At 42.2% G+C, this 23570-nt stretch overlaps 2 protein-coding genes across 2 annotated transcripts in view; one reads left to right on the top strand and one right to left on the bottom strand.

Annotated features, from left to right (window-relative positions):
* Positions 1-23570, top strand: part of MCF2L2 (MCF.2 cell line derived transforming sequence-like 2) — a gene marked incomplete at both ends in the record, with an annotated part of 158859 nt that overhangs the window by 71785 nt on the left and 63504 nt on the right. The window contains one exon of the mRNA XM_082486920.1: positions 14-102. Coding sequence (XP_082343046.1) covers positions 14-102 — 89 coding nt within the window. The remainder of the gene's footprint in view (positions 1-13; positions 103-23570) is intronic.
* B3GNT5 (UDP-GlcNAc:betaGal beta-1,3-N-acetylglucosaminyltransferase 5) lies at positions 4034-5268 on the bottom strand (the record flags this gene model as incomplete). The annotated part of the gene is made up of 1 exon (XM_082486921.1): positions 4034-5268. Exon 1 carries the CDS (start codon positions 5168-5170, stop codon positions 4034-4036), a length of 1137 nt encoding a protein of 378 aa, XP_082343047.1. The 5' UTR covers positions 5171-5268.

The raw sequence follows: 23570 nt of genomic DNA, 5'->3' as shown, positions 1-23570 counted from the left end.
TCTTTTTATTCAGATTGAAGTGATGCATGAAGCTAGTCAAGGAGGATCTAGCAGAGTCCTGGTGATGAGTGAAAGTGATGAGAACTTGTCAACAAGGAGGAGGTAAGGCTGCACACATGAGCCAGTATAATTTTTCTGTCCTTAGAATGCAGATAACTGCATTTATCATACACTACCTACAACTTCTTTGAAGCTCATTAACATTAAGAAATTAGATAGAATCAAGTCAATGAAATGCTTGTAGCCACACATTTATACACAGTCTATCAGCTGGAGAAGCAAGCAATGTTTATCATTTGTTTTGGTTTGGGGGCTTGGGGGGGGGGGAAGTCCTTTGTTCTCTTCTCCACTATGATTTAGATAATTTACTTATGTTATGCCTCTCACATCAGTTATGCACTGAAGTTTCTTGATGCAAGAGAGCGTATTTCTAGAAACACTAGCTTGATATACTATGGCAGACAAATTGGAGACAGAAAAATGCAACTTAATACTACCTGAATTTAATTACACCCTATGAAACTACTATCACTGGTCTCCAAAGCATCAGCTAGTTTTCAAAAAGTACAGTGTGATCTGAAACAGAACTTTTTTAGATAGATACACATCTCTTGAGGAATGACTGCTTAAAGAGAACATACACATTTGGAAGTTAATATTAACAACAGGTGAAGCTTCTAAGATTTGCATCTTTGACACAGCTTTAGACCTAGAAGCTTGGTAAACAAGTTTCTGAACTGTCTCCTATCTTGGAAACACCAGTTTTGCCTTTTGTTCCACAAGAGGTTTGGTTCAAGGTAGAATAGAAAGGAAGCCAGGGAAGAGGGGGAAGCGGGTTGAAGTCCTCCCCTAAGAGGGGACTCAAAGTAGCATCTAAAAGCATCAGAGCTGAGCCTGTCAGCTACAAAGAAAGCAACAAGAGATATTTACCACTTTGTTGTGTTGTTTGTTTTTTTTTTAAAAAGAAATAAGTCTGTTTATTCAAAACAAATTTTACAAAACAATTGTCTTTTTGTGGTACAGAGCAAAGTTTAAGAATAAATATTGAATACTTTGTATAAAAATTAGTAATATCAAAGGGAAACTGATGCAAACCAAACAAACAGGTAAAAACAATTTTAGCATTAAATATGCTGTGCAACAATGTCAAACTCTTAATGAGGAGTGACCATTCAGGCTGATACAGTTTTATCTGTAGAAGTAAAAGCTGACAGCCCTGCATTGGAGCACTGAGACTATTGTTAAAAAAGGTTCCAGATAAAGGTGTACAAATCTTAATTCAGTGTTTAGAACCAGAAAATAAGAAGTTTTCTAGCTTCTCCATTTTTTGAAAGGAGTGCCTTCATGTTTTCCTTTTTATTCAACAAGCAACTTCTTTTCACTGCAGCAGAAGCAAATGCATACTACAAACGTTAAGGCCCTTTTAAGAAACAATCCAAACAAAACTCAAACCAGCTGTAAAACAAAGTATTTCAATGGTCAAAAGATAATGGCAAACTACATTTAAGCAGTGTTTTAGATGTTAGCTAGGTCATTACCCTACACAAGTTTAAGCTACTTAAAACTTATTTTACCTTTGCTTGTATGCATGAAAACAATAAATCCCAACACATAATTATGCTGGAAAAATTGTAGTCTTAGTAATACATTTCAGTTGCATACTGCATACAGAGACCCTCTTCCCCTACAGTGAACAGAGTGGCTTTTTCTAGTAGTGCAGTTTTGCTGTGCAGCTTGTTGATTTAAATGGCTCACAACAGGTCAGAGATCTGATGAAGCAGCTTTCCTTCAGTACAGAATACCACTTTCTCTATATAAGCATTTATTTTTCTATAAGCCAACAGGTTATATAGATCTAGGGTTGTCTTGTGTTTTGTTTTTGTTTTTTTTCTTTTAAAAAGACACACATCCTCAGAACTGTAATCAATCTGTTTAGGCAAGAATTATTCCTTCTAAAGAATAGCTGTTATATCATTCAGTCATTCTGACACCAATAAATGATTTATTTGTGGGCTCTTTATATACCCAACATTTGGGTCCAGTTGAGATTCTTATTCTTTTCCTTCTGGAAAACCAATTCTAGAAAGTTACATATTTCACTTAATCCCAGTAGCTACCTACCATCCATCTGAAATGGCAGCTTAGAGAACAGTCAGCAAGCTCACTCTTGGATTCTGTCTATGCTAACATATACCATTAGCCATTCAAACAATTAAAACCTGCAGCACAGCTCCAAGAGCAGTAGCAATTATTTAAACAAAGGTTTACTACTTGTAGCTTAAAACTGTCAAGTCCTGTATAGCTCTTCTACGGTAAAGTCAGAAGAAACAGATCAAATACCTCACTGCTTCACACAGCGAGATAAAGACTAGTCTTGCACAGAAAGCAAATAGTAGTGCTCCTGTAATTAGCATGTTTCCAACAGATGCTTGACAATTTGTGAGCTTTTGCATTGTTATTGCTCTGCTACTTGACTCTTTCAAGCTTTCAGAAGCAGTTTTCTGACGCTATCTACACTAGAACTTGTTTCAGCAACAAATCAGTTCACATGCAATATCTGACTGTACCGTCTGTGGATGGTGTTCCCACTCCAGGAAGAGCTACCACAGGTTTGGCAATTAGCAACTAAAATATCTGTCCTGAGAGTCTGTGAAAACACCATTAGTGAGCTATACAAGAAAAGACTGCAGACGTCCTAGAACTTTGGTTCTCTACAATATTTATATGGCACCACAGTACAACTCAGAATGGCTGGAGTTTGAACATCACTTAGTTCTATCCTGAGCCCTGGGTGTTTTGTACCTCCTGCTGGTGATATTAACATTGAAATATATTAAAGATACAGGGGTTTGTGGACACAAACTACCCTGAAATTTTAAAGATAATCTTGTGCTTAAGACTTCAGGAGAAATATTTTAGTGATTTTGATTTGTGTACTGAGTTTCTGTGGACCAACATCTCCCTATCCCTTCACTGTGAAGTCAAACTTTGTGCAGAAAATACCCTCCCTCTTTGTTAGTAGAAGCATGAAATTTTGCCTTTTAAAGTCTTTTACAGCTTTAAGTTAGCTATAAGTTACATTCTTGGGGACTTTTGCTTGCTTTTCACCTTTAGAACCATGAGTATTAGAAAACAGAAACATTGTTAAAAAACCCCAAACTCATTTAGCTTATTTGCTTATTAAAGACTGGACTGTCTTAAACATACTGCTTCGGTTTTCAGAAGGCAGAGAAAGATTAACAAAACTAGTTCCATGAGTAATACTTGATTTTTATCCTTTCACGTTCAGTCCCGATCTAAAGGGAGCTCCTTTGTTACTAAAACCAACCAATTCAGAGGGCACTCAAACAGTTTCCCTATTTCAAAGATTTAGGGAGCTTTGAGAAAAAGATTGTAGCCAGTCTTTACTTCTAGCACTCACTGTTTGTCAGTTCTGCAGGTCCAGACTTACTTTCAAAGCACTGAGAAATGGTGAATGTTTGTAACCAATTTACTTTACCTTAAACTACTGCAATAGTCTCATTCATGAAGTCAGAAATTCTGTTTTCCTTGTGTTTTGAAAGGTCTACTCCATTTTGATATAGCAGATTTTCTTATTTATCATCATGTGCCTTAGTTCACGTAGCTTTTAAAAAAAAAAAAAACAACCCAAAAAACAAAAAACAACTTGTGACTTACTGACAAGTTCAAAGTAACAGACATTTTCACCAAACATTTCAAAGTCTAGAAGTCAAGTCCGTTATAGTTCCTTTAATCCAGACTTGCATCCCTTGAAGAGCATAAAAAAAAAAATCCACACAAACCAAAAACCAAACCAGGCTACAATGTAAAAAGTTGCAGTACAATAGGAGAGCTATTCCAGTAAGAGTTTGTGAACAGAATTTGGGACCATCTTTCCTACCCTCCCATTCCCAACTATTCACATTTAAGTTCTACCTCACCTCTTTTCATGTTTACACATATTTTGAATAAACAGCTAAAAAGTTGTTGCTCTGTTTTGGCTCAGTGGATCTCCAACGTAGATACTAAAGTATTAAGAAAATGCAGCTGAACAAGGATATGTGTCCTCGTAGTATAGTTTACAGAGAAGCACAATATTGACTATTCTGCAGTATATTCTACCCCAAATCCCCGAAGAAAACTTTTTGACTTTGGGATCTGTTGCCTGCTTCCAGAGCTGGTGAAGATCATCTACGTGTCCATGAGATGTCATCATTTTGTTATAAATGCAGGGATGATATGGAGCCTTTCCTTCCCCAGAAAAAAATACATGATATTGTGGTACGATTCCCATTTTATTGGCACAGAGACCCATGAAAACATCATCTATATAAAGACTTGTATTAAGAGTCAATGAAGCCTCATATACTTTAGCTGCTACATCATTTGATATTACATATGCAGCTCCTGCCGTGTAGTCTGGATAAGAGGGCCACTGATACATTTCATACGGAACATAGTATTTGCTACTCTTGTCTCTTATGGGAGGGGATCCACGATGGACACGACCAATCCAGAGATCTTGAACACCCATTTGTGCTAGACTTTGGAGATAAGTAACAAGATTTGGCATATGGATAAATATATCATCATCTGCAGACATAAGGAACCTGGCATGAGGACAGTAGGTATTCACCCAGCTAAACTGCAAAATCAATTTAAGAGTAAGATTGTGAAAAGTATCCAAGAAGTCTTGCTGAATCAAATCATTGTATTTCTGGTCTTCCAGCTCAAGTTCTCTTTGCAGCTGTGCATGCTGCAGATGATCTGTTGGTCGTCCTAAAGCAAAGAGAGTTTTAATGTTGGCATTAAGCTGAGAACGAACATACTTCTCATTACCCCAAGTTTGTCTGATTGCATCCCTCCGATGACGGTTTTCAGGAGAAGTCTTCACAAACAACAGGAGAAGGACATCCTGCTGCTGACATTTCTCTCTGTGGTTGATCATGTACTGGTAGCTTGATACTCTGTCCAAGTTATCCCTGTTGACAGACAGGCTGTCATTCACAAAATGGTAGCTATTTATGAGGTATCTGTATGAATAGGACTTCATATGGCTCATAATGTGATTATCAAACGGTTCCCAAAAAATCATAAGACACAGTATAAAGCAAGTGGCAAATATCTGCAAAAAATGGCATTTTCTGACTCTTCTGTGACTAACAAACATTCTGATGAGGTTTCTATAATCCTTATTCTTGTTCAGGATCAGTGTTTTTACAGTGCCTGTGTTTTAGTTCAAGAGCACAGCGTCATCCCTTCAAGATAAGTGTCCATTGTATGGCATGTTGTCTTTCATTCAGTATCCTTTCATTCAGCTTTGTTCACAGATTTCACAAGTCATCTTTCTCAAAAAATGTTTTTCTTTGATTGAAAGAATGCAGACAGTCTTCAAAGATGAGACTTGCAGATGAGTATTTTCCCTTTGGGGCATCTTGAAGTGAACGCTACAGTTCTAAATTGGATCTTCTCATGTGCTTCTTTCCTTCGTGAAGATGAATACCTACCAATTGTAAAGCGAGGGGGAGAGGAGAAAAGTTTTAGTGAGCTGTTATTAACACATCTGGATTTAGGTTTGGTCACGGAAATGAGTTGACTACTCTGACACTCCCCATCACCCACATTCCCCCCCCCCCCCCCCCAAGAAAAGCTGGCAGCACCTACCTACACCCCCCCAAAAAAAAACTGGCACCAAGTTAGAGGTTGTCAGTGGCCCAGAGCAAGCTTGAGGGAGGCTAGTGAAAGAGAAGGGAAACCTGACACAGAGGCTTCAGTTCTGACACAAGAAACTCTTTCTTAGAAAAGCCCACTGCCGTTAACCAACATATGACAACATTTCGGTTAAACTCTTTAAGCTAAGAGGGAAGCCACACCCTTACGAGTGACCCGGTTTACAAGATGTCTTTGTACAGCCTAGTGAAGAGCGAGGCCCTCGCAGAGACCTGCCGCTGCCCCCGGATGCGGGAGTGCCAGGCCACCGCCAGGGCCCCCCAACAGGCCTCACCTCACCTCCCTCACAGCCACCGCGGGTCCCCTGTGCTGCCACCGTCCCCTCCAGCAGGCTCTCTGTGAGAAGGGCCCAGAGCCAAACGGGAGCCCTTGCTCCCACCTGGCTGAGGGCCACAGGCAAGGCAGGGCCTGTGCCTCAGGGCAGCCCCCTGGCTCCTAATGGGGCCTCCCTGAGGGAAGGTGCCAGCTCCGCGTGGTTCCCTTGCCCGTATTGCTCCTTTCTCCTCCAGCCTTGGTGGCACCACAACAGCTTCATCATCCAGCACAGTGCTGCTCACCCACCTCAGCCCCACAGGCAGGCCTGTCAAAGGCAAGCAGCCCTTTGACTTCCACAGCCAGCCTGAGGTTGGCCGAGAAGCGCCACTAGTACAACTGTGCTCCAGTGCTACCATTACCAAACATCCCACGTATCAGCTTAGGATCTCTACTTTTTATCCGATGGTGCAGACAGAGATTGTTTGTAGCCCGGGCTACAGTTAATACAACAAGCTAGACCAGGCAGGACCATGGGCAGACTCTTCAGTTAGGCACCCCCCGTGTTGCAGATACACCAATTAAGACCAGACAGCTGACATCGCAGTGCTACCATCTCTGCTACCAACTAGCTTTTTAGCTAAGAAAAGAATTCAAAGCACAAAAAGCTACCCAAGTCCAGCCCTGCGGTTTGTAAAATTCAGATCAAGGTTGTCTCTCCTATCTAATATACAAGAACAGCCTGAAGTAGCAGCTACTTATTCATCCCATAAAAACCCAGGAATAGAGCTAGTTTATGTCAAGCAAGAAATGCAGGATTAGCACCATAAGGAAGGGCACCCCACAAGCTAAACGCTTCTTGCATGGAAACACAACCCCTGGAGCAAGAGAACACAAACTATCACTATTACATTAGAAGTTACATGCAACACCAGTGTTTTGAAATTGCAAGACCTCAAATGGGTAAAACAACTAGATAGTGTGATGAGAACGCAACAGACAATGCAGAGATAAGTATCTTGGAGCAATTCTGCGGTGTAGTTATCTGCTGCAGGGAGGGGACTGGCTGCTCAAAATGGAAACTGTGCATTGGTGCAGTTGAAGCTTGCAGATTGTAGTGCATAACAGAAAAGCTGCATGGGCAGTTTGGTGCCTAAAAGTCAGTCAGCACTTTTTATAGTATCAGTTTAAACCCCTTTTATTTTGGAAACATGAAGTTAAGCAATGCACCTCAGAGTTATAAACTCAGCAACTTTACAATAGTACACTATTGCAAAGCTTACTCTTGTTTCAGTTGATGAAAACAGATGCAGACAAGCTGGAGTGTTACAGAAATCCAGACATTTGATAGCTCCTTTTGGAGGAATGGGTCTGAAGATACCCACTACTTCCTGAGAGTGAGTTTAAGTCTGGTTTTCCCTTCTGTCATAGATACTTATTTGTGCTCTTTTCCAAAAATCTGTACTCCGCATGAAGTTGGCCAGTTAGCACAAATGCTGCAGCATCATCTTCCCCAATTAAGTTTACAAAGTAAAAAAAAAAAAAAAAAAAAAAAAAAAAAGGAAGCTCAGCCTAGGTGGTCAGATTGCCCACTGCCACAGTTTGAAAGCAGCTGACTGACCTCTAATAAGTAAAGGGAGTAGGAGGCAATTTATTTAACCATTTGAGGCAAAGTTTACCTTTGTGAACACAGGAGTCCTACTCATCAAATACAACTTTTTAGATTACACTTGGATAACATGTTTTGGCCAACAGTCTGCAATTGCCCATGTCATCTGGTAAAAGGAGGCAACAGTCAACACTACAAAGTGACAGAGGTCATTGAGGACTAGCAGTGAAACTAACCTCCATGACAGCTATTGCCACTGGGGGAGAATAAAAGCCCCTAGAAAAAAAAAAAAAAAGAAAAACAAACAAAACCACACCAACACCACAAAACACAGAAATCACCATGGAAACACCTTTAATTACAGAGCAGATAGCAGAGGAGAAGAGATGCGCATAGACTAGATTTTCTGTTCTCTAGCACCCCCATCCTGGAAGTCAGAGATGCTGGAAAGCAAACTTAAGCTTCTCCTTGAAGAAAACACAAGCCATAAAATCAACTGAGTAAAGGCTGGATCAGTCTGGTCTGTTATTTCCTTGATCTAGTTCAGGGGAATTAGATCAGCCTTTAGTAGACAGAGGTTGTTCAGAATCCTCCTCAGAAACATACCTCTCAGGTAAAACTAAAATGCAATTATAGATGAGCAGTACTGATTAAATTTAAGGAGGCCTATACCTACCCCTCCCCCCGCATCTCCCTCCAAAAAAGCCTGGAGACTTGCATTGAAGGTGCCAATGCAGAACTAGTTTCTTTCATTGTCAGAACTTTTTATAGCCGATTTGCAACACCCATCCTTTGGGCTTAGTCATGCTGTCCTTCCCTTAACAGAACAGGTTGAGTCACCACAGGAGCTATTCACTGCTAACTGATTCTCATAACTTTGAGAAGGGGAAAAAAAAAACCACACCAAACCACAACACACCAATGTTCTCCCTGGCAAGAGGAAACATCTTGGAATAGAGATAAAACCATGCTTGACAGTCATTTTTCTTACCATAATTAAGGGGGTTTGCCTCTTGGTGTGCATTTTCTTACTTGTGGCTTGGAATATCTTACATCCACTCAGACAAGAGAGAGACTGGGAGGATCAAGCACCCGTAACACAGTTCCTGTTGCTGCCTTGCTTTCCTGTAGATTAAAGATTCACAACTGCATGGGGTTTTCCCCCAGTTGCAAGTACTGCAATCTTTTTTCATCCTGCAGCAATCCTCCCTTTCCTAAAGGGGGTTGTTATTTAACCTTTCAGTATTACCACAAGCATGACTCATTTGAATGTAGCAATTGTTTACAATTCTGTAGTTTGCATTCAGTATATATTCTGGGATGAAAGTGGAGCTAGCATTGTTTGTTGTGCAAACTTGATAGTTTGTAAAGTGACCACTGTGGAAAAGCAGATCCTTAAGGAGCTACTTTAAATGTCCACAGGAGTTGGTATTTGGAAAAAATCGGTATGAAGTTAATTTTAGGATAGAAGTAGAACAGTTTTAGAAAGTCCACTGAGGAGAGACAGACAAGAGAGACCCTACAGAAACATGGAGGCACCTCAGACATGAAGCACAAGAGAGACAGACCCTCACAGGAAGAACCATGGAGAGACAAGATTCACACAAGACACTCCAACACGGAGATTTTTTTCCAACTACTATCACTCCGATAAAAATGTAAACCGAAGAGGCCAACTAAGACTGCCCAGAGAGAACACCCCACAACTCCCAGCTACAAAATTTTGTCATGTGGTACAATACACAGGCTGGACTTCAGTTAATATGTAGCAGATTTGATATACCACATCCCTGCATAACATATATTTTAGAACAAAGACAAAAATCATAATATGTAGTTATTTTTCACTCCTTTTGCCTAGGAGAGAAGATAAGTTTAGATCACAAGTGGCTTTTCCAGGCAATGCAAGATATTTCAAGGAACCACTATTTTAAACAGAACAATTTTTTACTATCAGCTTGTAGCAACTGTCCCTTTCAAGTCAAAACTCTTAGATAAAGAAAGTTTAGAAGATCTACAAGAAAGAACACCTCAAACATTACCTAGTTTCAAACAGAAGTCTTCTGAAGAGCTGCTCATCTCTACATCCATGTCTTGTGCTTGGCTATGCCAAAGAGCAACTTAGTTTAAGGGTGCAATTCCATGTGATGGTTGAGCTCAGTCAAGAGCTTACTGCTGTCAGTTGGGGACAGCCTTACACTCAACTCTTCTCCCAACCCTGTCCTCTCATCCTTACCACATGGACCTTCCACAGCTTACAACAGCTCTTGAGCTTAGCTCAACAAGCCAAATTTATCTCCTTGCAAGCTATTCCCCTCAAAAAGCAACCTGCTGAAACCCTGAAAGAAGTACCAGAAAGTGGTTAATTCAGGTTACGCTGTAGATACAGCTTGACCTAAGTTCACAACAGGACTTAAGGGTTGCTTTTGTAGAACCAGATGTGGCACACATTGTTTCTAAAGCTTTCAGCCTTTTCAATTCTAAGGCTACCACCAGGCTCTGTGATACTACAGAAAACTTGAAGCCCTAGGACAGGCTTTTGTCTAAAGTCAGGATAGTCCTCTCACATGAGCTACTCCAGATCAGCTTGTTTGCTAGTGGAGTGAAATGTCCAGGTTAGAAGGCACATTGCAGAGATGCTCCATCCTGCTGTAAGACTTCAGATGACACATGGACCTAAGTTGCAACAGCACTTCTACAGCACTAAAGGAATGTGCCCAACCACAGAGATTACAGAAGCAGACATGCTCCAGTTAAAACTGCAGGGACTAAGATTAGCATTGCCTGGATTTAAATTCAGACAGATTTGTCAAGACCAGTGTATGGACAATCCTGAATGGAGTGGGTTGGATTTTCTTGAAGCTTTCAAAATGTGTTTACAAAGGAACTACAGGGTTCAAAGAACACATGTTTTAGCATGTTTGAAAGTTTTGTTTATGTAGAATTTAAAACTTTTTTTGCAACATTTGGTTTCCGGGCAATTTAAAGTTATAATTCTGTCCTGGTTTGAGGTAAAACTAAGATTGAACTCATCCATCTCCAGCAGTACTGATTTATGTACTGCTTACACCAAAAGACCAAAGGAAATCTAGTCAAGTTTGCACATGAAATAAGTCATCAAAACACTAAATCACATGTTTACCAAGATTTTCCCTTCCGATTGACTAATTAAAGGGTAAGAAAGTATGTGCCTAAGTTAATGGGAGCAAAGCCTGGATGGACATTGCTGCTTACAGCTTTAGCTACAGGATTATGTAACCCAGGTTCCTCTTACCATTTTTCTGTTGTTGACATGTTTTCACAAGTCATGCTATCTCTCATCTCTACCCTGGCCTATGTCCTCCTTCTTCACTCCCCAATATCTGAAGAACTTCTTATACATTAAGAAGTTTTTTTGAAACTAAACTTCATGTTCATCTTACATATGAGCTGTATCACAAAAGAAAACTTGCTCGGTGCTTCTGTTCAGTTACACTCCTGATGCTTCTAGGAATTCCTGCTATAGTGACAGAAGGTCACTGTAAGGAAAAAAAGATTCAGTAAGGTACTTAGCTAAGCCTGCCTTCCTTCCTACAGAGATCACAAGCACCAAGATGGAAAGAAAGGACAAGCACACAGCCTGCAAAGAAAATAATTCCAAGTAATGTCAAAACTTCCACTATTACACCCTGTTCTGTACAAAACTTGTGAGAAGTAGAAGTCAATTCAGACAGGTATCCTGTAGGAAAATATGGTCACAATGACAGCAAGTTTAACCAAAAGAATCAGGCTAGTGCTACAAAGATCTATGAAGAGTTTAGAGTCAGGTCATGGATGTTCCATCAATAAGGAATATTAATGCAGGGATGACTGACAGTAGCTTTGAAATTTTTTTCAAGAACATTTTAACCCATCTTCTGTAATCTCATATGCAGGCTTTGTCTGCGAGTTCTTTAGTTTGCCTGCAACTCACAATCAGAGTAGTTTCCTGGGATGGTAGAATCAGCATACTTAGATGCTTTTTGTGCATGTGTCGAGGACTTCTCAGATTGAACAGAACCCTGATTTTCAGAAGGTGAACATCCAACAGCTTCCAAAACATGAACTCCTTAAATGATTCTGAAGTTGCCCAGTCAAGAGCAATCATCTTTTTTTAAAAAAAGGGCATTGAAGTACAGCACTTACTCCAGGGGGGTCTTTGTATCAAATAACTACAGCAGCACGTAGAAAAATGAAACATTGAAAGCTGTGACCACTTGCTGCTTCTCATTGATATGTAACACTTAAGTACTGGGGCAATCTCTGAAGTGTTCGTTGGCAGAGAAATTCAAAGGATGGCAAAGTATTAGATGGCAATTGAGTAAAGCATTTCAACTCCTTCAGGGCTGGAAGGAGAAACAGGTTTTAAATGCTTAACACTGCCAGGAAACAGCTAACTGCCAGTAGAGATTTAGTTTCTACAGAGGTTTTATATTTGCTGTAACTGTTGGGTGAAAAGGAAGAGACTGATTTCTTCAGTTTCCCCTAATATGAGCAGCGAGCTTCCCAGCTGCTACGAGCAAATCTCAATGGAGACATCTGCCAGAATGGACAGACTTGCCTTCTTAAGTTGCTTTCATCAGGATCAGTTCCTTGAAACAGGTATCGTAGAGATAGCAGGAGAGGAACAGGACCGCATCTTTCAAGCGCCAGTCTATATTTCTACTGCAATTTTCAGTTGCTTTAATGTGCTCTATCCACTGCAGACACTTCCCCATTCACGCAAGAAGGGAGGGCTGTGTTTTGCAGAATGAAAGCCTCCAAAGTACAAGTCGTTTAGTTCAAGGGATTTTGCACAAAATGCACAAGCACCAACATGAAATTCTTTGCTTTGTGTGCAGCAGACTGGGTGAAAAGAGCCAGTTCTTTGTACTGACAGGAAGGATAATATTCTGAAGTTTTGGAGTCTGGCAGTACATAATTGAGGCCACATGCCCTCATTTTCTGAGAGGAGTGACTAAGTCAAGTACTTAACCTACGTGCAGGCAAGTCAGAGCTCTAAGACACAGCTACCAAGGCCATAATGGTACCTCTTGTACAACCCATCACATCTGTTTTGGCAGATGACAGTGAAGAGCTCTAATGCTATACCGAACAGCAGTCTGCATTTATGTAAGTTCATTTTTACAGTGCCAGTATTTAAAAGACATGCCAGATTGGTACGCATTCCTTTCAACTCCCATGTACTACGGCGAAAATATGCAGCAAAGGGGCAGAACACATCAACTGCAGCTGTTAATGTTACCCCCTCAGGTGTGGATGGCAGAGCTTAAGTATCAAAACTATTCACACAGCACTAGTCTTTCTGCTTCAGAGTGATACTTCAGTCAGCACTTTTTATAGTCTCTAGAACATGCCCCCCCATTTTATGGATATAATTTCTGTTGGTATTTGGAACCTTATCTGGAAGCTTCAGTACAATTGGCATAAAGAATTTTCTAGTTACTATATATCGGTCAATCTCATTATTATAAATACACCTTACCTGTAAAAGTGGGTGAGGACCACAAAAGGCATTTAAAAAAGTGGCTAGCTTGCCACTGCTTTCTACCCCACATTACTGTATTCACTTCTCTACAAAAATGTATTTCAGACAACCTTGTAAGAAGGATATCACATTACACACAGCAAACTTTGAGCTTGAAGGCTTACCGAAACTGAAGGCACAAGATTCCCTATACTACAGAAAGCAATTGTGAAATACCAAACAGTTAAGAATCTAGTCCAAAGCTCAACAATGGGAGACAACACAATGCAAATTATCTAGTTAAACATTAATGCTGAATGCCTGTTTTATAGCATGTTGAAGTTAAGAGCTACAATGTCACAGCCCCACCTAATCACCAATTCTTTCTGCTGCCTGTTTTCAGTAAGCCCATCCAAATATCTATTTGCAGCTGGATTGAGATCTTATTTCCTGCCTAATTTCCCCACAAACCTGAAGTGATTTCTGTTCCAGTCTACACACCATACCTGAAGATCAAGCTGAACAGCTATCTGAAGCAGGCTTTTTCCATGCTAGCTGCCCAACTAAGAGGAAGTCAAGTTTAAGACGGACAGAACTAATTGCAGGAAGACTAGTTTAAGCTGCCTTTCTATCAGTCCTCACTTTGCAACTTTTTTTTTGCCTAGTAAGAATGCTTTCAAAAAAATACAGTGAGTTAGAAAGTGTATGAAGGACTTATTTAAACAGAAGGCTAACGCTGTTGTACCATGGCCATTTCCAAACAATGCTAGACATTAGTATCCTAGTTCCATGTTTTAAGTTTTTCACCCCAGATTAAATATTCTCTCATCTGCTCTCCAGTCTATCCCTCTTCCTCGGACAATACGCTAGCCTATGATCCCGGGTGGGCATCCCTTATTGCAGCAAGACTTTATGGTCAAAATCTGGATATTACATGTGTCACTAACATGTGGGCACTAAGGCAGGAAGACAGACAAATGAGAAGTTCAGTTTGTAGATTAGAATGCACGAGATGTTGTGCCAGACAGAAAATTGGGGATTTTTTGTTGTTTTGGGTTTGTTGGTGTTTTTTTTCCTTTCAGTTAGACCAATAATGATAAAACAAGTTGGAATTTTAAAAGTCAAGCCAAATACTGGTTAACTTCCAGGATACAGGAACCGGTGGGGGTTTTTTAGCGTTCTATTAGACTAGTTCTCTCCTTTCCAGATTTAAGTTCGCACAGATCAGAGATATATGAACTCATGAGCCCACATAGAGGCAAATCATCCCATCTAGACTTCCCAGATCAGCTCAGCTGCATGAACTTGCCTCTCTCCTAAGCATGGCTCATTAACTTGAGCCAAGTATAATGCTGACCTACCATCCAGACACCATTTACACTCTATACACAGCTGAGCATGACAGCAGCCCTGGATCACCCCTTCATCAAATCTTTTCCTCTAGTGGTTGTTCCCAAACCTACACACAGAGCCCTAGGAGACAAGTCCGCAGGTTTACTTGTGTACCTGCAAACTGTATACACAAGAGTTCAAGGAAGCTGGGCTGCACAACACCAGTGCTGGTTCTCATCCTAATAGTACCTGGTCAGCAAGAACCAACATCACTTTTGTTAAACTCTTCCAATTAGATGATCCAAGTCATGCAGTCAGGAACACAGCCCATTTTTCAGTTCTCCCAGACACATTATAGAAATCAAGGAGCAAATCACGTCCCAATCCTATGCACAGGGATACTAGGTAGTACAGACTAATTTTCCCTGTTGCCAGGGGAAGTGCCGAGCTCTTCAGTTTCAAGGCCATGCTTTCCCCACCACATGTAACACAACCAGCAAGCACAAAGTTTAACACTAGGCTGAATCCTCTGTGCAGAGACGTACCTCAAGCAAAGCACACACCTATAAACAAAGGCCTCCTAGCAACTAAAGACAGTCCTCTTAAAGCAACGTAGGATCAGCCTAGAACCAAAGCAGATCTGTGACAAAAAACAATACTTCTACCTCTAAGAAAGCAGCTGCATATATAATAAAGTTTAAAAGGTGAGCTTTCTGCCAAGTAAAAAGTCATAAGGAAGAAAACCTCTTTAAGATGTCCCCACAATGGCTCATCACCCCTACAAACATAGCAGAGCTGCCATTGCCACAACACTTCAAAGCCCTCCTCTTGAGATCACCAAGAGCGAGTATTGCTTCAGCCACTTTAGCTTTCCTTACACCCACAGAGCTACAAGCACTTAAGAACAGATAGTCATTGCACACTCTGTTCCCTTGGCCCTTAACAGAATCATACCTTGTTCATTCTCACCCCCTCCTGTTCACTGCCGTACATAGCCACCAGCAACTCTTAAGCTGAGAGAGAAAGGTTGTATTCTACTCGAGGCTGAGGGAAGAGGAGAGTTATTAATGACCCTGTCTGCTTCTTGGATAATCGCATCTAGTGCATTGTCTTCTTTTATTAGTAAGAAATTAATCTATTTGAATCGAGCAAGCAATCTATCTGACCACATAGTCTCTTCTTGTTTAGTGTTTATATTTCAGTTATTTTCTTAAGAGAGTGGTTCCCATTTAGGGTAGTTCAGCACCAATTTGCTAAAACTGTTTCAACACATGCAAACACAGTGTAAAAGTAAAGTGTATATATATATATATATATACACACACACGCTATATATATATTTTCTATCAAATCATGAAGTACCAGTCATTCAAGATACACCAACAGACATTAAAGAATTAACACTTCTAATGAGTTTAAAGTTACATAAACAGGACCTTGAATTCAATTAAAGAGTCAGCCTAACTTTACATGAATCATGACTTAGAAATAGCAAACGGACCAGAGTGTCCATTTTGCCTAAGCCCGAACTTCCAGACTGCAATTCTGAAAGCATTCACATAGTCTTCACTGGCATCATGAGAAAACCCCAAATAAGTTTTAAAGTTGAAACTGGATAAACATTTTAGAAGCATTAAGAGGTGCGTGTAGTTTGAGTAAAGTCAAACTCCTATCAAACAGATACCATCCAAACCTGTTAGGTTCATGATCTCCAGTCTCCATCTGTATCAAAACAGTCACTCCTCAAGAGCAGTATGTCAGTTTGGGGAGAGAGTTAAAGAAAACAGCAAGGTAAACTTTGCTAAAGCTAAGTGTACTGGAAGAGCTGGCCACCAAAAAGGACTAAAGAGGAAAACATTTTCAGCATTTGCAGCTACAGCTGCTAACAGAAGTCACCACTGTTTTAGCACTTCCACGAGATCTGGATTCATATGGCCAGCTAACCTTTTCCTTTAGTTCAGTAGAGAAATGTTAAGGTCTATTTCAATTATTTTATATAACTACATAAGTTTCAAGGCTTTAATGTAGTTTTCACATTTTAAATAGCTTCCAGACAGCCAAATATTTCACATCAAAAGCTGTTGGTTCTTTGTAAATTTAAAGACAAATTCAATACAGATTACTCCTATGCACATGTTGGGGGTCTCCATGTTTGTTTCAAGTGAGCCAGAAAGGCACAAACATCTCATATTTTACAAGAAAGTGGATGGAAAACCACCTCAGCATATACAAAGGAGCAGCAGATTGGCTGGAATAACAGTGGTTCAAGGCTTTGTTTAAGCCTGCCTGCAAACTGGGTGGGATGAATTCCATTAATCCTCTCCTACTTCTGTGGGAACCACAGAGATTTTTGGCCTTTCATATAGCCTTTTCTGCAACCCAACAAGGCGGGAATTGAACAGGAGACACTCATCTGCTTTTTGTTGTTATGAAATATGGGGAGCAGGAACAGCACAGGCTGGCAGAAGAGCACAGCATGGTAGAAAAGCAAAAAGAACCAACATCCCGAACGTGCACTTAAGTGAAACATAACAATACGGTAAGCTGTAGTAACTTAAGAACAGCATCCTACAGTTTCTAGCTTACCACAGTTGAAGTACCCTGACTGAGAGCTGCCAACAAGTCACTGGCCATAACAAGCTACAGAACAGAAGCCTAAGCAAAGAATTCCTTCAAGATGCAAATCAGATAAGAAAAGTCAAACAAAGGAGCTGCAAAACACTCCCAACATGTTTAATAAGCAGTGAGATTTCTCTAAAACTACAGTCTTTGTAAAGTAAATGAAGGAACTTATACATTTGCATTTAACTAGAAGAACTTGTCTCTGCTTAGGAGAAATGGATAGGTCACACTGTTTAATAACATCAAGAGCCAGTAAAAATAATATTTTGCTATATGTAAAATACCTGTCTGTTGTATATATGTGTGTATATACACACACTTCTATGCAAGCCTTATCTAAGGCCAAAACCATAACTGAACTATATACAGCACTAGCATATGCACAGCACCGGATTTAGAACCGCTGTGAGGACAGTTTAGCGAAACAGAGTTAAGTAGAAACTACAAATGGAATTCATTGGTGAGACAGACAACAAAACACCAGTCTGTGGACTCCAGAAGGAAGCTACAAAGATGGGAACAGAAGCTTACAAGACAGGGATGACTTAAGGCAGAAGGAAAAACAAAGACATCCGTTAAAAAAGCCTGATCATTCTAGAAAGTTGGGCTTTGAGAACAATGCAGTAGAAAAATCAGTACTTTTAATTACCACAGGGTCTTGGCGACAAAGCAGCCAGAACCTCAGAAAATAATTAGTCATAAGTATGGTACCTTTGCCACCCCTATTATGCACTATAAGGTTTTCCTACTAAAAATATAGCGAATAAATATTTTATTGGGAAGTCAGGAAAGTTACAAGGAAGAGTCGCAAAAGCACTTCATCTAGTCTTAACAGTAAAACACGTGGATTACGCACCCCAGTATATAGTGCAAAGTGAAAGACTAACCTTCTTTTAGTTAACCAAGTCAAGTAGAAGAAAATCCATCCATCCCCAGTCTGTTTCATATTCCGTTGAAGAACACAACTAATAGGGGAGAGGGGGGGCTGTGGTGGGGCGCAATGAGTAGCATTTTAAAGAACAAGAAAAGCTGTACACTTCCTGCCTTAAGACAAAAGGCCAGTTTAAGTCACTCAGCACAAGCCTCTTAAGGTCACAGCAGAAATGAAACTAGAAGAAATAAAAGTTTCAGAATGCAGCAGCAGAAGAAACGTTAACAGAAAGTGACTTACTGGCCCAACAGTAGGTTCAGTTTGAAGCAAGTTGCCTCAGCTCTAAACGAAGACTAGCTAAAATCCCGTCCTTTGCTGCTATGTCCCAAAGCACCTCCAACAATATAGTGAACAAAGGATTTCTTTATTTCAAAGTTGCTGCACCCAAGTTGGTCAGGTTGAGTTGCTGCACCTGAAAGGTGACAGCATACCTTCAGAGCATGGCAGCACTCCCAGGAGTTCTGAGTGACCAAATACTTTTTATTCAAGTTTAAGACTGCATCCAGGAGCCTGGAGATGGTACCAGACAGCTTTACCTCCCGAAACCGGTTTGCAGCAAGCAAACTTCCTCTGCGTTGCAAGGCAGGAACTCCTACAGCCTGTGGTCTTCGCAGTATGTAGACGTATGTCCCTCTTCAACAGTCCTTCAAACGAAGTTGCTTTTGCTTACAACAGCATTCCCCCTTTCAAGGTCATCTGTGCACAGAGTGGTTGCTTAAGCAGTCTTGGGTTACATTAGGTTTTCTGAGTTATTTGGGCATGTAGCAGCAGCATCTCCAAGCCACAATTCCATCTAAATTGAAGTTTACCTGTTGCTTGATCTTCAGGACTGGTACAGGTTCATTCTAAAAAGTTGCAAGTCCAAAACGAAGGGGTTGTCTCATCATCCTACCTCCATAAATTGTAGTGGTTTCCCCATTGACGATAGAATTTAAGCTGAGAGTCATCTTTCAGAGATCCTTTCATAGCATTTTCCCCTTTGCTGCCAAGGGCAAATGTTCTATTTGCAAAACTTATAAAAGAGAGGAAACCACTTCTCAATTGTCCGTGACTATTATTTCAGTCTTTGAAGACTCAGCAATGCACATACCTCAATACAGGATCTGGACCACAGTTTCCCAAATGTTGTGAAGATTCCAAATATGCAATGTCTGCTGTATCAGTGGAAAATCCTGCTGTCACTTCTGGCCAACCCGACAGAGGTGGACCATTTATTTGCTGTTTTCCACTGGAATTTTAAGATTAGTTATTACTGAGGTCTGATGAATATTCAAATAGCCTCACTCGAGATGTGCATATCCTGGGAAGTTGAGGAAGGTACTCCGCAAGCCATATGGAGGGCAGAGCTAGTAGTACAGTGCTAATCCATCACTTTCTGGTTCCTTCCACCACTTTCTACCAGTTCCAAGGGCCAGCAGACCTACTGCAGTAACAGCAAAGCCACAGGAGGTTTCCCAGACAACAAAAACCCCTTAGTACTTGTGTACTTTTAGTAAGCAACATCTTCAAATTAAAGGATTAGCTTGATTAGCTTCAGGCATAAACTGACAGCCACGGGAGACGAGGCAATGTTTGGTACATCCTAGATGCCGTAACACTGTAGGTGCAGAATAACACTGAACACATAAGCCACTGGCATTTCAGACGATAAGCGATGACTTGCAGGGGTTTCCACATACTTCTCCCTAATCTGTAGGTGAATTACCATTCTTAGCTTCAGTACTCACAACTCCAGTTTGGCCAGATGTCAGAGAGATTGTCCCAACTACTGCTTTGGGCAGCATGAGCAACCAGTTTGCTTCTCAGTAATTTAGGATCTTAGAGAAAGCAGGAAGTTTTGATTCACTCAGTGGAAGAGAACTAGTAAGAAGATATTGCTATTACATTTCTAAGCAGAAAAAGAAACCCCAAAACCTTACCACTGCAAAAGCTCACATTTTCAACACGATACTACATTTCTGCATATAACAGATAGTGGGCTTCTATGAAACTAGTTCTGTGCAGAAAAACCGGTAACTCCCATAATACCACAGCTAAACCCAGCTCAATGTGATGGTCCAGCCTTCTGGAATACTGCTAGAATATTCCATGGCTGTTGTTATCAACAGTGATTTAATGTCTCTTGCCTGGCTCAACAAGGGGAAAAAAAAACCCAAACCAAAAAACAAGCTGGCATCTATCTTCTCTTAGAATACAACCATTTTTCCTTTTAAAACAATCTATCCCTTTGCTAACCCCATCCTTTTCCCTTTCCAACTGCTAGGGGAAATGCAAAAGTGAGAACAAGACAGCATCATACAAAATAGTTTTCAACAGTTGCACTAGTAGTTTCCACACTACTTCCAAGAGGTTCTCCGGCATACGCCTTGGTAATCTCTAGATGAGGATGCTGCAGCACAAGAAGGCAGCACGTACCAAGTTCTCCACTGCTTTGCATAGCCAGAATAGAATTATGGGCTTTTTTTTTTAATCATAGCCTTGCACTTATTTTAGTTGCTTGCATTGGAGTCTCCCGCGAGTCCACGCCAGTCTCCCACCTCCAAGATCTTGCTCAGAAGCAGTTAACAAAGCTACTTCTCCTAAAAATCTCAGCTGTTCCCTATGCTCCCTGCAGCGAGGGTGACCCAATGCGACTCACCCTTTTTCCCGCCACCCCGTTCTCCCGCCGGAGCCCCGGGCAGCCGCCCACCGCCGCCCGCCCAAGCCCGGGGCTCTGCCCTGCGCCCGCCTCCCGGAGCATCCCACCCTCTCCCAAAATCCCTTTGAAACCCAAGAGGCTCGGAGGTCCCCGTCCCCCTCCTGCCCCCGCGGTGTTTCCGCCGATTATTGCTGCCGCCGCGCCTCACCCAGCGGCTGCGGAGCGGCCTCCCGGCACCCCCGCGGATCTCGAAATTAGCGGTAATCGGTCGTTAGCTTTCACGCCAGCCCGCCGTCCCCCCTCCCCATCCCCCGGGGCATCCGCGGAGCCCCGGGAGCGGCCGGGGAAGGGGGAAGGGACGGAGGGGGAGAGAGAGCAGCCTTCAGCCATGCGGCTGCGGGCGCCCCTTCGGCGGAACAAAGGCGGGAACCGGCCCGGCCCCCGCACACCAGGCACGCCCGGCCACCGCCTCCCGCCGGCACGGTCCTAAAGTCCGCAGCCCGGCCCAGATCGCATACCCAAAAAAAAAAAAAAAAAAATTTTTTTTTTCTTTCCTTAGCGCAAACGCGCTTTTTGAAGGCGCTCAGTATCTTCGCCCCTTTGCCCGTTTTCTCAAGCCGACTTTTTCCCTACGGATCACACTCCCTCCCTTCCCCCCCAAATAGTTTGAGAGGGGGCTGCTCCCGCCGAGCGGCAGCGCGGCCGGCAGCCTTCGTGCCTGCTTCCACCGGGGAGAGCGGCTCCCGCCGGTAATTAGGGCACTAACCGAGGCCAAGGCGGGAGGATTGCCCCAGCGCTTTCGGAGGCGCGTCCCCGTGTTGCAACCCAGGGCTGAGCGGAGACACTCCGAGCCGGATTTGCGAGTTTCTTGGGTGGGAACAGTTGAGGGAAAAGAAAAAAGAAAAAAAAAAAAAAACAACAAAAAACCCAAACAAACAAAAAAACCCAACACAAAACACAAACCCCAAACCACTTTTCCTGTAGAAGAAAAAAAAAAAAACAAAAAAAAACACACAAAAAAAAAAAAAGAAACCCCACAAAATTTTGGAGAAATCGGAACCCGGGAGGGGATGCTGGAATAAGGGGTGGGAGGAACCAGCTCTGCTTTGAATGGGTTGTTTCACCGCAATGCTGGAGCGGTTGCGAATTTTCCCTCCACGGCTCAGGAGATGAGAAAGCCCCTGAAAGGGCCACAAATAGTTTCTGAGGTTTTTCTGCTTCTTTTTTTTTTTTTTTTTAAAGAATATAGTTGACTGCCAGACAATGATCAAAGACGGGTGGGGATATCTGCCTGAAGGCTACACAAAACACACATTAAACTTGCACTGCAGTTTGGGTCCCATTTATCACAGAAATTTGAAATCCCGAACTCCGACAAAGCCCTTCTTTGAGGCACAAGCACGGCAGCCGCGGACGGAGTTAATGGATGCCGTCTGTAGCAGAAACCTTTTAAACAAAGCAGTTGGAAAACTTGTTTGTCCAAAGCATGGAACCGCAATTCCAGAAACGCGGAAAAGTCAATACACCCCCCTCCCCTGAGCAGGCAGCTCTTACAACCCCTGAAGCCGGACAGAGGGGGGAAAAAAAAAGCCTTTATGAAAACAGAATACTTTCGCTAATTTTAATTACCTAGCGACTCGCTTTACACATAAGCGAGAAACGAACAACCCGGCTGCTCGTAGCAAGCGAAGAAACTTAGAAAGCGGGGGGGGGGGGGGGGGGGGGGGGGGGGCACGGGATAGGACAGGACGGCACCCAGCAGGGATTCGCGTATCTCACCGACAAGACTGACCACCCAGCTGCCTTCTCCTCCGCTTCCTTCCTTGGGGAAGAGGACTCGCCCCACCGGCACCCGGCCGCCCAGCCCGCACTCGGGCCGCCCCGTTCGCTCCCAGCATATCGCATCCCTCGGCCCGGGGAGCCAATGGGCTCCGCCTCCCCGCCCCTGCGCTCCCCGGCTCTCCTCAGGTGTCCCACTGTTTGTCAACACCGCCTGCGGGACGCTGTGCCTTTGGGATAATCCATACTCCCGCTGTGCCATACTAATGTAATTTTTTTTTTTTTTCCTCTCCCGGGGAGGTGGTGAGGGTTAGGCTGCAGCAGGCTACGTGGGCACACGGTGTCTTGTGGTGACACTCGAACTGTTAAAACTAATGTTTCTTAGAAGTTCAAAGTTATATCTTAAAAAATATCTTAGGGGACTTTTAAATACCTCCAGGGATGGTGACTCCACCACTTCCCTGGGCTGCCTGTTCCAATGCTTGACAACCTTTTCGGTGAAGATATTTTTCCTAATATCCAACCTAAACCTCCCCTGGTGCAACTTGATGCAATTTCCTCTCATCTTGTTATTGGGAGAAGAGACCGACCTCCACCTCACTACAGAGCGATAAGGTCTCCCCTCAGCCTCCTTCCTCCAGGCTAAACAACCCCAGTTCCCTGAGCTGCTCCTCATAAGACTGGTGCTCCAGACCCCTCACCAGCTTCGTTTCCTTTCTCTGGACACGCTCCAGCACCTCAACGTCCCTCCCGTAGTGAGGGGCCCAAAACTGAACACAGTACTCAAGGTGTGGCAGATGTGGTGCTCAGGGACATGGTTTAGTGGTGGGCTTGGCAGTACTAGGTTAACAGTTGGACTTGATGATTTTAATGGTCTTTTCCAACCTAAATTTTTTGATGATTCTATGATAAAAGTTTAGCTAATTGCTGCTATAAGTCTCTGAGGTGCTAAATAACATTGTATTGTTAAGTTAGTACTTAGTTTTTAGGTCATGGTGAAATTTGTTTATTTCACTTTCTTGTTGGAAATCTTCAGAGGAAGGAAGAGTGGGGTTTAGGATTTTTTCTCTTCTACCTTCCCCACAAATCTTGGTGAGTTATTTGCATCATCTTGAGGGGAATGCCTGATTGTAGTACATCAATCATAAGTCAGTCTCTGTGGTCGGTAGATCAAGATGGACATATTTAGAAA

The sequence above is a fragment of the Vanellus vanellus genome, assembly GCF_965231255.1.
Source record: "Vanellus vanellus genome assembly, chromosome: 8".
Classification (NCBI taxonomy): domain Eukaryota; kingdom Metazoa; phylum Chordata; class Aves; order Charadriiformes; family Charadriidae; genus Vanellus; species Vanellus vanellus.
The sequence above is the reverse complement of the archived record's forward strand: the minus strand, read 5'-3'. Positions and strand labels throughout refer to the sequence as shown.